This window comes from Zootoca vivipara, chromosome 2 (assembly GCF_963506605.1).
Source record: "Zootoca vivipara chromosome 2, rZooViv1.1, whole genome shotgun sequence".
Classification (NCBI taxonomy): domain Eukaryota; kingdom Metazoa; phylum Chordata; class Lepidosauria; order Squamata; family Lacertidae; genus Zootoca; species Zootoca vivipara.
Genome location: NC_083277.1, coordinates 10,891,834 through 10,909,063, shown reverse-complemented (window position 1 = coordinate 10,909,063; position 17,230 = coordinate 10,891,834). Strand labels below are relative to the sequence as shown.

The 17,230-nt window shown below is 46.9% G+C and overlaps 2 protein-coding genes across 2 annotated transcripts; one reads left to right on the top strand and one right to left on the bottom strand.

The window, feature by feature from the left end:
- Positions 1-177: 177 nt before the first annotated feature.
- On the top strand, positions 178-7,657 carry LOC118081180 (zinc finger and SCAN domain-containing protein 21-like). Its single transcript, XM_035107473.2, has 5 exons — positions 178-442; positions 1,864-2,361; positions 3,626-4,383; positions 4,716-4,827; positions 6,161-7,657. The coding sequence occupies exons 2-5, from the start codon at positions 1,875-1,877 to the stop codon at positions 6,862-6,864; spliced, it is 2,061 nt and encodes a 686-aa protein (XP_034963364.2). The 5' UTR covers positions 178-442; positions 1,864-1,874; the 3' UTR covers positions 6,865-7,657.
- A 62-nt stretch (positions 7,658-7,719) lies between these two features.
- Positions 7,720-14,629, bottom strand: LOC118081342 (E3 ubiquitin-protein ligase TRIM58-like). The gene is made up of 4 exons (XM_035107826.2): positions 14,077-14,629; positions 11,761-11,783; positions 10,487-10,587; positions 7,720-8,476 (listed from the first exon to the last, which is right to left on the bottom strand). The coding sequence occupies exons 1-4, from the start codon at positions 14,482-14,484 to the stop codon at positions 7,959-7,961; spliced, it is 1,050 nt and encodes a 349-aa protein (XP_034963717.2). The 5' UTR covers positions 14,485-14,629; the 3' UTR covers positions 7,720-7,958.
- Between the last annotated feature and the right edge of the window lie 2,601 nt (positions 14,630-17,230).

Sequence of the window (17,230 nt, the reverse complement as noted above, 5' to 3'; positions counted from 1 at the left end):
TTTATCCTTCCTGCACAAAAGCAGGCACTGAGGCTACAATCCCAGGGTTGCAACAATATCATATTATATAATATTAACAATAACAAGAATATTAACAAGAATATGCAATTTTTTTAAAAAAATCAGAACTTTCCAAGGATAAATAAAACAGGTTGAAAAGCATTTGGATTAGGGCATTTGATTTGCCAACCTTGGTGGCTCCTCGCTTTGTTAGGCGTGGGGTTAAAGCGGTTAAATTGACCGAGCTGAGATTCCTAGAGGGACCCCAGTTTATTTATCGGCGCCCCCTTCCTTTTCCTGCCGCTGCCTCTCTATGGCTGGATAATAATAAATAAGAAAATAATAAAAAGGAGAAGCAGCCTTTTGCATGGTCTAAACTTGGGTGGATCTCTGGGATCTCCTGCAAGGGAGAAGCCGCAGCAGAGGCAGACGCTGGAAAGAGGTGAGTGGTTGCAGGGGGGTGAAAGAAAGGGGAGAGCAAAGATCTGGTGCTTTGGAGGGCGTCCCCAAACACGCGCTCTGGGTTAGGGGGTGATGGGGTGGGTGGGTGAAATCTGTGCCCCTTCAGATGTTGGGCTCCCGGCTCCCACCAGCCCCCAGTCAGCACAGGCAACATAGCTAGGGAGGGTGGGGGCTGTAGCCCCACATCATCTAGAGATCCACAGCTTCCCCCATGCCTGCCCCTAACTCGAAGGTTGTCTGTCCAGCTGCCCCCCCCCCCCAGGCATGCTCCTCTGCCTAGCCCCGGAAAGGGCTGTGGTTGGGTTCTAAGGGCATCTGCTTGGCATGCAGAAGGTCATGGCTTCAATCCCCAAGGGCAACTCCAGACTGACCATTTCACTTGTACATAAAAGGGCGGTTGTTGCTCCCAGTACGTTTCCGAGCACAGTTCAAAGTGTTGGTGCTGACCTTTAAAGTCCTAAATGGCCTCAGTCCAGTATACCTGAAGGAGCGTCTCCACCCCCATCGTTCTGCCCGGACACTGAGGTCTAGTACCGAGGGCTTTCTGGTGCTTCCCTCGTTGCGAGAAGCCAAGTTGCAGGGAACCAGGCAGAGGGCCTTCTCGGTGGTGGCGCCCGCCCTGTGGAACGCCCTCCCATCAAGTGTCAAAGAGAAAAACAGCTACCAGATTTTTAGAAGACATCTGAAGGCAGCCCTGTTTAGGGAGGCTTTTAATGTTTAATAGATTTTTTTATTTCATTTTTCTGTTGGAAGCCGCCCAGAGTGGCTGGGGAAACCCAGCCAGATGGGCGGAGTATAAATTATTATTATTATTATTATTAAACTTTTATTGCAGAGAATTTAGACTATCAAAACGCAGAAAGAATCTTGTGTGTTATGGGGTTTACTTCAGGTTTCCCATGGTCATCAAGAGGCTTTAGAGCAGGCATCCCCAAACTGTGGCCCTCCAGATGTTTTGGCCTACAACTCCCATGATCCCTAGCTAAGAGGACCAGTGGTCAAGGATGATGGGAATTGTAGTCCAAAACATCTGGAGGGCCGAAGTTTGGGGATGCCTGCTTTAGAGGGAGTCCAGTTATAAAATGGACCACCTTCGACTGCCCACGTTTCATGGGACTCTCTCGTGGCAGGAGGGGGCTCGTGCAAGGGGGGTTAGAAGAGGGCGGATAATATGCTGTGTATGTTTTTCTTTATTATGAAAAATCAATAAAAATTTAATTAAAAATAATAATAATAGAGGGAGTCCAAAAACGGTTAGAATAAAAAAATAAAAAATCAGGAGATTAAAGATTGGGAAAAGGCTTGCTTTAGCTTTGAGGGGGTTTTTCCTTGGAAAAAATAATAATTAAGTGGTGTATAAATTTTAGAAAATAAATTATGTTTCTCATATGTTTCCCATAGTACATTAAATAATGCCAAGACCGCGGACGTTTCCTATTTCTGAGGTGACCCCTTTGCTTGTTGAAGAAAGGGAAGCAATAGTGCAGGAGAATGGAAAAATTTCTGGAAGAAACCACATGGTTTGGAGAAGACTTAGTGAGAAACTTGCAAAGAAGAAAATCGACATTTCTGCATACAATCTGTACCTAGCTGTCCTCGGGGGTCACTATGAGGTCTACCAGACCTTGGGAATTTGTACAGAACCTGCTGCTTCTGACCAGGGAAATCATGAGCATTCATCAACTTTATGCTCTGATGAGTCCAGAGAACACAATATGCATGGAAGCACTGAGGAAAGCGAGGAGGAGTACTTTTTGAGCAATCAAAAAATTGCTGATGAAACTCTGGACAGAAAGAAATTCACAGTCACATTTTCTACAGAGCAATGGGCTGAGATTTCACCAGAAGATGTGACTTACAGGAGCAGGAGAGAGAACTTCATTCGAACCTACAATATAGGTATGGAGTGGTTTCACAAGCTAAATATTCATGTGTGGTCTCATTTGGAATTGCCATGTAAGGTAAGATATAGGGGAGGTAAGGTCTCTGTGTCAGACCAGGCACAACAATATTTGAAAGCGACAGGAAAATGCTCGTTTTGCAAGTCACAGTTCATCGGATGCATTAAAGCAATGCCTCCAGCAGAAGGCCCAGTAGTAATGCAATGTTCTTACAAGGGGCACTTCAATGATAAGCATCAACCAAACCTGAAAAGAAAACGTGTCTGGAGTTGCAAGATATATATATATACTGTATATATATATATATATATATATATATATATATATATATATATATATATTGTCCAGTAGCACCTTAGAGACCAACTAAGTTTGTTCTGGGTATAAGCTTTCGTGCGCATGCACACTTACCGGTATCTGAAGAGGTGTGCATGCACCCAAAAACTTACACCCAGAACAAACTTAGTTGGTCTCTAAGGTGCTACTGGACAATTTTTTTATATATTTCGACTGTGTCAGACCAACATGGCTACCTACCTGAATCTGGAGTTGCAAGAGAGAGCTTTTTAAAAAAAGGCAACTGCTCTTCGTCACCAATATTCAGATGCCAGTATGATATTTGGTGATCCTGAACCTAGTCATCTGCCTGCAATTAATGTCTTGCAGGTAGCAAAGTGCAAAGCACTGAAGGGAACTCACCTGCAGGGTTTTTTTTGCGGGGGTTTTGCTGCAAAACTTATGCCAAAGTTTGGTACCAGTTTGGAGTGAATCGGACTAGATTGGGTTTTTGGTGACCCTGTGACCCCCAGGTTTGAATGTCAATTGCTCCATTTGTGGGGCGCTGCAGAATGCGGGGGGTTGCTGCAAAACATTTGCCAAAAGTGAATCAGACAATGTTGGGTTTGGGAGCAATAAGTACAAACCTCGTTTTGAAGTATCAGCTACTCCGTGGGGCACTGCAAAATATGGGGTTTTCACTGCAAAACGACTTTGACACCAGTTTTGAGGAGATCCCAGATTTTGGTGTGTGTAGTTAACGCAGCGGGTGTGAATGTGACTGGAGATGTTTTTTTACCTGTAACTGTTTTTAGAATGCCTACCTATGGATGTACTTACTGTAGAGGAAGGGTGGGATACCAGTTCAAATAAAATAAATCAATAATAATTTGGGTTCTTTCAACGAAAGTGATGGGCAGTAGATTCAGGATAGGTCAGAAGCAAGGACTACTTCACACACTCCCTTTTTGTTTGCTTGCTTTTAGAACTTGAGAAGAAATTTGCAGAACCAAACAAAATGGAAGAACTGGGCCTAGCGGGCCCTGAGGCCAAAGAAGAATTGGAGGCAGGAAGACAAGATCTTTGTGTTGTTCAGGTTGGGACCATCCAGGAGCTTCTGACCAGGGCAGCCCCACCACAAATTAAAAAGGAACCAGATGAGGCGCTTCAACAGCACTGGGAGACCCAGTGGCAGGACTTCCTGAGGAGGATGCAGTCTCCTCAGTCAGGATGGGGGCAGCAGAGCCCACGTCTGCCTCAGCTCTGGTCAAAGGACAATTCTGAGGACTTCCAGGCCTCCGTCAAGGCCATTGTGGATACCATCCGGTGGCCTGCAGGAGAGCGCATGGCCCAGCCCTTGCCAGGCCTACTCAGAGAGTCCAATGAGGCCGGTCAAAGGCTGGATCCTTCTGTGAAAGTGAAGGAAGAGGTTCCGGATGAGGAAGACGCCGCCAGCTTGGAGTTGCGTTGCCGGCGCTTCCGGCGGTTTGGCTACAAGGAGGCTGAGGGACCCCGAGAGGGCTTGAGCCGACTCCGTGAACTTTGCCACCGGTGGCTGGCACCGGATACACATACCAAAGAGCAGATTCTGGATCTGGTGACCTTGGAGCAGTTCCTGGCCATCCTGCCTCCGGAAATGCAGAGCTGGGTGAGAGAACGGGGCCCCGAGACCTGCGCCCGAGCGGTGGCCCTGGCAGAGGATTTCTTGCTGAGGCTGTGTGAGGTCAAGGTGCCAGGACGAAAGGTGAGGGTACTCAGTGTGGCTAAATTGCCAGGAGTTCTGTTCCTCCATCTCAATAGCCCCCTTTATATCTTGGTCTTCTAGAGAGGTAAAGCCAGAAAGGAGAGACAGACTGGAGTTGTCCCCAGGTTGTTGGCCTTCCCTGGTAGCAAGGGATGCTGGTCCATTAGGCCGGTGATCCCTTGCCCCACCTTTCCCCCTTCAATTCAAGCTCTGTTGTCTCTCCCCTTAAGAAAAAGTGCGAGCAAAACGGGGAGAGGAGCTTGCCCTCAAGGGAAATGGCTCCCCAGGTTTCCAAGTAGTGGCATCACAAAACCATTCATTTCTCGTTCCAGGTACAGGGGCCTTTGGACGAGGCAGCTGCTAATTCCCCCAAGGCAGAATGGGATCCGTCAAACGCCACCATGGAGTCGCCTCTGCCCATGGAGGTCAAGCCGGAGGAGGATGGTGAGGCCAGCTTGCTGGGTAAAGGCTTATTACCATATTGGCCCGAATATAAGCCTGGCCCAAATATAAGCCACACCTTTAAAATTCAAGGACAATACCTGAATATAAGCCGCTCCCTTAAAATTCTGCAGGCACTCACACCCGTTCCCGTTCCGTTTTACCGTATGTCCGTTTCAGCCGCGATATCGTAAAAGCCTATTTTTGTACGGTTGCAAATTTAAGCTGCACTTTAACTTTTCACGGACAGAATTTTTTTTGGGGGGGGGGGAGTCAGGCTTATATTCAGTCCATTACGGTAATTAACATTGTATTTATTTTAAGCATTTGTATCTTGGGATGCACTGGGAATGGTTTCCAGAACAGCTTACAGATCCTCGTTGCCCTCATATACTCATAGTATAAATACATGTTATGTTATGTTTATTTATATATTTGTAGGAATATTTCTAAACCACCAACCCCCCAAAAAATGACTACCAATATGATTATGTGCAATATAAATGTTAAAGCATCATAAAATTATAAAACCAGACAATTATTCATATACTGCTTTGGGGGCCAAAGACTCCCGAGTCGTAAACGTTACATTAATACACAAGTAAGATACAGTAAAAGTATAATAAATCAGTCAAAACAATATAACATAACAAAAATACTTGAAACGAAAGGGAAAAGGGGGGAAGGAGGGGCAGAAACACAGGGCTAGGTTTTTGTTCTTACAACTACGTTTCTTCCAACTACCAGGTTGGATAAGAACAGTTCAGGATTCCTAATGGAAGGACTGCAGTTAGGTAGCAATTGAGAGTAGGGAAAACATGGTTTTTCTGTTTCCGCTGTATTTGTCGTATGCAGTGCCGTTTCTGTTCTGCTACAGTTTGCTTCCTGCCAAAAACTACAATATTTGTCTCACTGCCCTCTGTGGTGAAATTACATATATTACATAAATTAGGTGGCCATTAATGTTATTCCACCCTGTTCATTTCAATGCAAAGGAAACACAATGCATATGGGGAGAAACACATAATTGATTATTTAGAATCATAGAACTGTAGAGTTGGAAGGAATCCCTGAGGGTCATCTAGTCCAACCCCCTGCAATACAGGAATCTTTCTTCCAATGTGAGGCCCGAATCCATGACTCTGAGATTAAGAGTCTCATGCTCTTCCAAATGAGCTGTCTCAATTACACTTGCCTTTATTCTGCTTCGCTGCCTTGAAAGCAGCGGGTCAGGTTCTCACTACGCCTGGCGTTTCCAATCGGGCACGGCCACCCGCTGTTCCCTTTTCGCTCCGCCATGGGGTATATGACTCTTGTCCTTAATTCTGTGTTCCAGAAGCTGATGGGCACATTTGGATGGACTTTGGCTTGCAAAGACCCAAGAAAGTTGATGGGATGCCATTGACAAGAGCCAAAGGGGGGTTACCCCAGGGTCCGGAGGAGCTAGAAGAGTTGGCGGGGAGAGAGATGTCCCCCTCAGAACAGCCAGAGGAGACAGAAGGCAGAGCTTTCCCATATAACAAAGGTTTCAATGGGTGTCCCTCCCAAAAGGGCCTTCTGGAAGTTGTGGGAGAGAAAACAGGCTTTAGCGGCGAGAAAAGCTGCCCTCCGAGAGCGGACCTTCCCAAGAAAGCCCAGAAGATGTACGAATGCGCCTACTGCGGCAAAATCTGCAACAGCAGCGCCCACCTGGTGATCCACGAGAGAATCCACACGGGCGAGAAGCCGCATAAATGCTCCGAGTGCGGGAAAAGCTTCACCCAGAAAGGAAACCTTACCACACACAAGAGGATCCACATGGGGGAGAAGCCCCACGAGTGCCGGGACTGCGGGAAAAGCTTCAGCCGGAGGCAACAGCTCATGAGGCATGAGAGGATCCACTCGGGAGAGAAGCCCTACAGATGTGCCGTCTGCGGGAAAAGCTTCTGCCGGAAGGACTCTCTCATCACCCACAAGGGGACGCATGTGCAGGAGAAGCCCTTCGAGTGCTCAGACTTTGGGGAAGGCTTCCCTTCTAATGCTGGACTTCAAAAAACGTAATATATTCATGCACACCAGATCATAGACATGTTCATAATGGGGGATTTGACTGTATTGACACCCAGGATAGTTAATTAATGACTGGAGTGTCAGACTGGGACTGGGGTGACACTCTGCCTGGCCTACCTCGTAGGGTTGGTGTGAGGCTCAAATGGGCAGTGGCAGAACACCGTGCTGCCCTAAGCTCCGTAGAGGAACCTCCCCAAACCTGCTGCCCTTCGGATATTTTTTGGGACTACAACTCCCCAGGTCAGGAAGGGGTGGTGGTTTAATGAGAGAGAAAATCCTTGCTAGATTGGGCCAAAGACATCCCTGTTCTCACAGGGGCCAAACTTGGGGAAAGCATTCCTCTTGGGTGGTGGGGGGCTGGGAGCCCTCAAGCTCCCAGGTGCAAGAGTGCTCTCTCCCCACTTGCGATTCCCAGTAATTGGGTATACAGCGGCATACTGCCTCCAAAATACTGCCATGAATAGGCCAATAATGAAATCACCTAACCCTCTTCTTTAAACAAATCGTTTTTATTAAATATTTTTGGGTTACATAAGTACGTACATCACCTTTGTTTTCAGATCATAAAGTCCTTTCTACAGATCAGTTATATTTGATGTGAGACGTTAAATGTTAAAGCCATCCTGCTTCTGGTGTTGTTGTTTTTTTAATTAACCCTGCTTTGGCTCTTTGTAAACATGTTTTTATGGGAGTTCCGAAATTCGATATTCACAATCCCCCCACCCACCCCCCGTCCGGGTTGACAGGACTGAGCAGGGAATAAATAAAGACCTAGGGGTTGAAAGGGGGTTGAAAAAGGCTGAGGGGTGGGAAAGAATTTGAGGAGGAAACATTTACTTAGGAACTTTGAGCCTCAGAAAGAAAAGGCCTGGGCATGTACAGAGTGCACCTCCCTTTTCAACAAGGAACCTCTGTTTTGTAAGATGATTCTGCAACACAACAGTACAGTAGTCCCCTTTTTGTTTACTTTTTTGGTATTTTATCATTCTTGGTGGCTGCTGATGAATAAATATGTTGGTTATATATTGATATTTCTTGGCTCCAGCTCCAGCTCCAACCAGGCCTGTGAGGCAGATTTGTTTTCCTCAGGAGATCCTGAGGTGGGTTTCACTTCTCTGGAGAAAAAAGAAAGGGAAGAGAGTCTGTCCAGAAAATGAGGCTCCTGAGAACGTGTAGAGTTCGGCTCCTGTGTCAGCCTCGAAAAAAGACACCTCCCTCCCTTCATAGTTCAGGGCCACTCGGATCTTCCTGGGCTCCCCACTCAGGGGCAGAAGAGAGTAGTCAGGAGGGTTGCAGGCCCTGTACTCTCCTTCCCATCTCCCCATAGCCCAGATCCCTCCTTCTGGACTTAAGGGAAAGTAGTTCTTCCTCCTCACAGACTTCCTAGCAACCCCCACAGCCCATCCTTCCTCACTTGCCCCAACAACTTCCCAGTAATGTCTGCCTGCTGTGAATCCCTCACATCCCATTACAGAAGGACGTTTGCTGAATCTCTCAGGATTGCTGGGCAAGTCTTGCAGTTTGGCTCCGTATCTCACACTTTGAAGATCCTCGGACAAGATGAGAATGGGATGGGCTGTGTCTGGATCCAGAATGACGTTTGCTGTTGGGGAGAAGATGAGGAAGTGGGAAGAGAGAAAGAATCAGCCGAGTCAGAGAGAGGTTTTGATCCAAGGAAACATCTCAGGGTCTTTGGGCTCATCCACACTTGTCTTTTTGCCCAACCCTTTTTAGGCACAATCCTGCACTTTAAAGCTGTGGATCTGAACGCTCATCCACCACCACTTTCTCCAGGAAAACCTGCTCTTTAAGGATGAATCAGAACAAATGGCAATTTGGGTAGATTGCCATTTGCTCCAATTCAGCAGTGAAAAGTGGGCTTTCACAGGGAAAGCGCCTGGGCAAAAAGAAAGAAAAGTGCTCAGACCTATGCCTATAAGCATAGCACAAAAGGAAGTCTGGATGAGCCCATTCATGCATTGATGTCAGGATTGGGACACTCCCCTCCTTCTCAAGACGTAATATCTTCTTTGTTCAGTCTTTTGAACCAGGTTTATTTTTTATGCCCCCCCCCCGGTGTTAATCCAGGCACCCTTCACAAAAAGCAAAACCACCCAGAAAAAGGTTGAAGCTTTTGTATATAGTGAAGCAGAGGGGGAATGGATGGGGGCAAGAGAGGAGATTTGCCAGAAACACTGAGGAAGAGGTAGTGACAGGGGTGGAATTAAATACAGTTCAGATTCAAAGGTGAATCTACCAGATTCACACTTTCCAAAGCAAGATAACCAAAACACATCACTCCTCCAAAATCCACACTTCTCTGCATTTTGCTATGCAGTTCTCCAATCAACAGATGCTTAGGAATATGCATTTATTTGGGGCATGTGGGCTTAAAAGTGAATATGGTGCTGGCTGCCTTTTATTTGTCACTACCACCATTTCTTCCTAAACCCAACACCACCACCAGTGCCTTAGAATGACCGTGCATATGGGGCATGATTTGGATAGGGATAGCTTGACTGAGAAGAGGGCTAGTAAACAGAGCTGTAGGCGCAGTGACTGGTGAGAGACTGGTAGAAGAAACAGAACAAAGAAAGCTTGCATCTTTTGAATTAACACAGGTTGCTTGTTTGGAGGCCTGCTTGCATTTTCACGCTGTGCATGATCTCAGGTGGACGGGCTGCTGCTGAAAGGAAGAGAGGCCAGAGGAGGAAGCAAGCAACTGACCCTGTTGTAGCCCTCAGGTCTACATAGCTGCCCTCAGTCTCTGGGACCTCGCAACCAGGAGCTCGTGAACAGGGGCATTTGCGAGGGACGTAGAGGGGGAGGCCTAGAGAGCTGTGTCACAGTGTATGTAGAAGCAAAAGACATGAATGGTGAGGAAGCTGCTACTGCAAAACCTGAGCCATTTTTGCTTTCCTGCCTGGGTATGTAGGAAGCTACACCTGCAGCAAGAGGAAGTTGATGATGATGGCGATTAAAATTCCTATACTGCCCTTCATCTGAGGACCACAGGGTGGTTTACAACATAAGAACACAAAACTACATAACATGGTAACAAACAAAAGCAATAGCCTGCCCACCCCCTCATAGTTCAAGAGACCACCAAAGGCTTGGGAGAAGAGGAATGTTCTTGCCGGGGGCCTAAAAATATGTAAGGAGGGTGCCAAGCGAGCCTCTCTGGGGAGAGCATGGCCGCCTGGCTGGAGGAGAAGGTGCAACAGCTTGAGGTTCACTTGTCAACCTTTCTTTACAAGAAAGGAAATTCCGACTAAACATCAGGAAGAACTTTCTGAGGGTAAGAGCTGTTTGACAGTGGAAAGGCCTCCCTTAGGAGTTGGTAGACTCTCCTTCCTTGGAGGTTTATAAGCAGAGATTGGATGGTCATCTGTCATTGATGTTTTAGTTGAGATTCCTGTATTGCAGGAGGTTGGACTGGTTAATTCTCGGGGTCCCTTCCAACTCTACAATTCTAGGATTCTATCTACATTTCAAAGGTAATTCTGCTAGTGCTACCGCTGTCTGTGGCAAGAACCAATAAAAGTCAATAAGAGTTCATGGTTTCAACTTATACAATGTCCATCATAAAACCCTTGCAACCATACTTCGTTACCTTTGAATTGATCCATGTTAACATCTAGAACGGGATTTACAACACTCCTTGGCTCTGGTGGGAAAGCCAGTGAATTCTCAGATGTCTCCATTTTTACACAGCTGTTTGGAAAAACCAAGCGTAACCCATTCAGATCCAAAGTACAACAAAATAAAGGTATTGATAGGAGGAAGGAAACTTTAGAAAGCCGGGGGGGGGGGGAGAGAGACAAGCACATAGGGATGGAGACAGGGGAGGAGATTCCGCCTTACGATGGACTCTAAAACCAGACATCTGAGGGCCAAAACAGCAACCCCTTCACTTACATCTCCTCAAATGTAGAAACAGAATCAATCATGCCATGAGTTCCTCTCTCCCAACTCCATGCATGGAGCAATGGAGAAGAAACTGATGGGCATCCCCCAGTGCCCCTCACCCGCAGAGACCCTGGCATGTCCCCCAAACAGGAGTCCTGTTCTCTCTCCCACACAATAGCCTTTAGTGAAAGAAGTACAGCAGGTTCTCAGTGCAGGGACAGAAGCAGCAAGGTGTGTCCTGAGAGCAGAGGAAGTAGGGTGGCTACTTCTCTGCCTGCTCTTCAGTCAGGGGCCTTTCCCAATATGCCTGTGACACATGGCAGGTTAGGAGAAGGAGATCTGGTGAGACGGACAGGCGGTCCAGCCAACAATAAGTCAGCCTTGCCACTGCTGAGGGACTGTTCAGGAAGATGGGAACCAGCACCTCCTGCCCAAGGACACAGCCATGCTCTGGCTGTCTCTGCCCTCTTCCATTTGGATGCCAAAATCCATCTTTGCCTTGATTATACCTTAGGTACATCCAGTGCTTTTTTTCTGGGGGACGCAGGGGGATGCATACCGGCCTAAACATTTTGTGACCTCATTGAGGGGCAGTATATCAATATGAGTAGGAAAATGAGAGGGCCCCTAAACATTTTTTTAAGAAAAAAAGCACTGGGTATATCTATTTGTATAGATGTTTGGAACTATTCCAGAGTAAATGAATATGATGTACAAGAGGCAAAGAAGATTATCCAGCCATGCAAATGGGGGGGGGGGTTGTAGGGAGTGATCTGGCCCCAGTCTTTGCATAGAGAATTCAGTCTTTGCAAGATGAGAAAAGGGCACCCTATGTTCACCTGTGGAATGCTGTTGGGTGTGGATGCCTACTGTCTCTCCCCCAGGAGCCCCTGGAGGGCCAGGTTATATGTGCTGGGGTCCTAGACCCTTCCTGGCCTTGTGGAGCGATGCTAATACAAATGAACTGGATCCACTTACCTCTGCAAGGTGCCTCTCATATCCTAGAGGAGGGAGAGAGAGAGAGAGAGAGAGAGAAAGGAATTCACTGCCTACCACAGGCTCCAGTATGAAGACCACTCAGCCCCTGGAATGGATGCATTCTTAACAGTCAGCCTAGCCCACACCAGGGTTTGGGGTAGGGATGGGTATACCAGCCAATTTTAATTTCTGTCAATTTCCTTCAGTTCCCCACATATCCATATCAGTTTAATTTTAACAGAGACAAAAAAAAACAAGTAGCATTATGTTTATGTAAATATGCAGGGATTTACGGTATGCAAAATGAACCATGCAAAGAGAAGAAGGTAAGTCATTGATATCTTAAGGATGTTTAAATGAATATTCTAAAATGTAAAACAGAAAACGTAATAAAAATTATAGGGGGGAATTAAATTAATTAGCATTATTGCATGAATTGCTCATACATGCTTGTATGCAATTCTGCATAACATTCACATTCCAATTCTGTGTGCAAGAAACTTAACTTCAGCACACTTTTCATTGTGCAGTTCACACATAAAACTAGACCTGCAGGTTAGTCCTTCTAGGGCACTGTCCCAAATAGCCACCTGTACACCACCCCCAAATTTCAGCCCGTTACCCCTTACAATTTCAGAGAAAGTTTGCTATGGCACCGTGGAAGAGAAATAATAATAATTATTATTATTTGAAAAATAATTCTTTGTTACAAATGCACATTTACACAACAACACAAATCATAAAACTTGCACATCAACTTGCACAACAACACAAAACAAAGAAAAGAAAAATATTATATGCATATTCAAAAAGAAATATACATACAGTTGTACCTCGGGTTACGAACACCTCGGTTTGCGAACAGTTCGGGTTACGAACTGCGCAAACCCGGAAGTGTTTTCGCCCCGCGCGCGTGCACAGAAGTGGCACGCGCGTTCTGCGCATGTGCAAAATGGCCCTTTTTGTGCAGCGTTCGGGTTATGAACTGCGATCTGGAACGGATCTCGTTCATAACCCGAGGTATTACTGTATATGCAGTTAGAAAAAAAAGGGGAAAGAAAAAAAACACAAAACAAAAATAGCAAAAAAGAACAAACAAACAAAAAGAAAAAAATAAACAGAAACAACTTCCACAGACCGCACAACAATTCTTTAGTCTCTTATCTCTCCCTCCGAATCTTTATCTGCTTCTAACTTCCTTAAATATGTTCTCCTCAGCTGCTAATTGCTTGATTATACAGCATGTAAGCAGTACCCATACAATTAGCCTAATTTGGACCGGATGATGACTTCGCTGGGTGAATCTGCAGAAAACGTCCCAAGAAGAATCCACAGCTATTAATTCCCCTGTTGAGATCCAGAGTGGACCGACTTCACCCCGACAGAGCTCAGGATGAGGTAGTGGTGGGGAAAGGCAGGAACCCCCGGACATTTGTGGCCCAGGACCCAGTGTATGCAAAGAATTTTGGGGCAGGCCCAGCATGGGTACCCGCCACAGTCACCAAGGTGACCGGTCCCGTGTCGTACGAGGTACTAACGGAAGGGGGGCAATGTTGGCGCCGCCACTGCGACCAGCTACGGCGACGATTCCCAGGAGGAACCCGGGAGGAGAGCGGGACAGAGGGGTCCCAAGGGGACAGCAGGGCAGTGAGGCCTGTAGAGCGAGAGGGGTGGGCAGGGGAAGCAGAAGCAGTAGGCACAGAGGGGCGCCCCGAGGCTGGAAGGACACCGGAACCAGAGCTACAACCTAGTGGTTCAGTGGCGCCAGACCAGACAGCCCTGGCACAGCCAGCAGCCTCGGAACACGAGCCAGAACCAGAACCCCTGACCAAGGAACACCCCAGGCCACAACGCACACGGAGGCGGCCAGCAGACCTTGGGGACTACGAATGCAACTTCCCGGGCAGGACTGGAACTTAGAGGGGAGGGGTGTTATGTACTGAGCTGAATCCTAGAACAATAGGATTCAGAATCAGCGGGAGCTACCCAATCCAACTCCAGGTGGAAGTGAATCCTCAACCTGATTGGCCTGCTGGAGCAGCCAATCAGGCGGCTGGCAGAAGTGAATCTGCTACCTGATTGGCCTGTAGGAGCAGCCAATCAGGCTGCAGGCAGAAGTCAATCCACAATATAATTGGCCCACAGGTGTAGCCCTGAAGTAGCCAATCACGCAAGGCCCATTGTGTAAATAATGTATATAAGCAGATGGTTTGGGGAAAAGAGCCATTCGTCTTCTCTTCTCCTCCTTGATGACTATGAGCTGAATAAAGAGCATGAAATTCACTCTTGACTCCGAGTATATTTCAGATTTCCTACCTTAAACTCCCTGGAAGCCTCCTCCAGAGGGATCACCTTGTGGTTTTCATGCTCCCTCGACCTGTCGCACACCACACAGATGGGGGTTTCACCCTCCTTGCAGAAGAGCTTCAGGGGCTCCTGGTGCTTCTCACACACTCCCGCCTTCCCCCCTTGAAGGCTGAGCTTCTTGGTTATTTCTACAAAGTTAGCCAGTTTCCGATTGGGGGCAAGACTCCTTGGCTGGACTACCTTTCTGCACTGAGGACAGGAAGGCTGTGGACCCACCACCCCGGAGTACCGGCATAAGCAGCCTCGGCAGAAATCGTGCCCACACACAGTGGTCACTGGATCCTTGAAGTAATCCAGGCAGACGGGACAGGTGGCTTCAGCACAGAGTTCCTGAAGGGGACCCCCAAAAGCAGCCATGGCTGTTGCCTCGTAGTGAAGGCACAGCTGACTTTCACTTTGTCAGTTTTCAGCTTCTGGGAGTTTCCCTGTCTGCAAATGACTCACCATCTCAGAACTGACCTGATTGGCTGCTGCTGTTTATATCTTGGCAGGCCTGCGAAGCTGCTTAGCATTGTTCATTGCCGACGTTTAGAAGTACCCACACCATGAGAACCTCTTTAGCCTAAGTTTTGAGCTAATATTATTTAAGTGGGATCCTTCCCCACCCCCCTTTGGGGGGGGTTCTATAATTTAGGTTTGTAAACCCTTTCTGAGTTTTACAATGAATGATTATTAATTTAGGTTTTGAAACCTTTTCTCAATTTTCCTTCGAGGAAACTGATAGTCTCAGTGAAACGGGACCCTTCTAGTTGGCAACCCGTCAGGTTTATTTATTTCAGGTTTATTTATTTCAGGTTTATTTAATTTCATTTTAGAAAATCCCTATTTAAATTTATAACTAGGGTATTTTCCCTTCTCAGAGAATTCTTATTTAGGTTCATTATTTATAGTTTCACGTTAGGCACTTTTAAGTTAGGTTAAGTTTGTTTCACGTTCTGTGCATAAAATTAAGCATTAGAATTACCCGTTCCAAAGATTTTCACGGCTCCTATTCCCTTTTTTTTTGTTTGAGCATCGTATCAAGCAGCCTCGATTGGTTTGCATTGCTTTTGATGCCTGTCTATTGCTGCATTTTATTCATTGTAAAGCATTTTATGAATGAATAAAAGAACAGAAATCACAGGCATTGTGGGGGAGCAGCCTCTGCTTCAAGAAAGAAGTGCACAGCAGAGACTGCCTTCTCCTCCTGGCATAGACACCTGAGTCCCCAGCTCTGCTCTGCTCTGTGATCTGATCTGGCTGGGAGCCGGCTTCAGGCACCAGGCCCACTGGCAGACCAACTCTGGGTTACAAAGATATCTGCAAACATGACATGAAGGCTGGCAACATTAATCCTGCCATATGGGAATCCCTTGCAGTTGATTGCAGAGCCTTACCTTCCAAGTCCCGGACTGCAGAATCCGGGACCGGCAGCCACGTGACACCGGAAGTTGCGTCGACGCAACTTCTGGTGTCGCTTTGCCCTTCTATGGGCACCAAAAATGGCCGCTGCCGACATCGGAAGTCGCGTCTACACACTTCCTGACATGCGTAGACGCGACTTTCGAAGCCGGCGGTGCCCATTTTTGGTGCCCATAGAAGGGCAAATCAGAAGGGGGGAAAATGGCCGCCAGCAGGAGAAAATAACGGAGAAAAACGGGAGGCAAAGTGATATGGGGGACCGCCGGGAAAAGGTAAGTAAAAACGGGGGTTTCCCGGGGAGAACAGGGTACTTGGCAGCTAGCAGTAGCCAGAGGAGGAATGATCTCTGGAAGGAGTGCAAAGACCAGAAACACCCTGGTGCATCTGCAGCAGCACAACTGGACGCTGTCTACCCATTTTTTTAATAAAAAAAAATCCCATGGTTTTACAATTGTTTCTGTTTTGGGGGGACAGCATAAGATCATGAACAATTAACAGAGCACCAAAAACCAGCAAGAGAGAAAATAACATAGTTCTAAAGATTAAAGTATATTAAACCAGTTAATAAAAGCCAAGGGGTGGGGGAGTTTCTGCTGATTCTGGGGGGGGACTCTCATTGGGGGTACATCCCATAACTGAGATGGGGACCACAGCGAAGGGTGAGGGGAGAGACTTCCAGCTCTCCATCAGGCAAAGCCTTTTTCCACCTGCCTTGCCCCACCCTCCACCTCTCGGAGTCTTCATACAGGAGCTTAGCCTAGAGGAAGAACTGAGGCGAGGCCTTTTTTCACCTCGTTTCCCAGAAACCTCAGAAGCAGCTGGGAGGAGATGAGTTCAGAGAATAAAAAAAATACTCTATAAGTTGTGCGTAACTGCTTCTCAATTTGTACTGTGTTGTACTATTTTATGTACTGTGACTTGCCATTGTTTTTATTGATTACAATTTAGAAATTATTTAATATTCTATACTATTTTAATGGATTGTTGAATGTTATTTTATTCGATACTAGCTGTACCCGACCACGCGTTCTGGCAAATCCCCCACCCCGTCCTGACCCATTCACGCTCCCATGACGTCGCGATACCCCTGTCTGTGCTTCCATCGACGGGTGACGTCATATTCCACCGGCATGACGGCACCCGGCACCCCAACATCTCCCTCTCCCCCCCTCGCATACCTCATGCTCCCAGCAGGGCCGGTGGGCGAAGTGGCAGGATCCTGCTGCCGGCCTCAGGAGTCGCCAGGCAACCGCTCCCAGTAGGCTCCACCCGCTGACGGCAGGATCTGGCCCCCTGCCTCGGAGAAGGAGCCGCCGGGCAGCTGCTCCCAGCAGCCTCCGCTCACTGATTCATTTAGTAGAGTGTGTGTTACTTCGACACACCATAGATGGGGCTGTGTTTGCAAAAAAACTGGATTTTACCTGCCACAGGTGTGACATCTGCCTAATCAAAGTATTTGCAAACACTCGTGTATTCGTAAGGAAAGTTGTGTCCAAATTTCAACGCAATCGGTCAAGCACTTTCGGAGATTTTTGGTCATCAACAAACAGACACTTACATTTTTATCTATATAGATAAGTTGCTTATTTTAAAGTTATGTTTTATTATCACATTTTTGTATCGGATTAGATTGTTATAAGGTATATGTTCTTTGTTGTCTGTTCAGCTTGTAAAACGCCTTAAGTATAGTAAAATAGAAAGG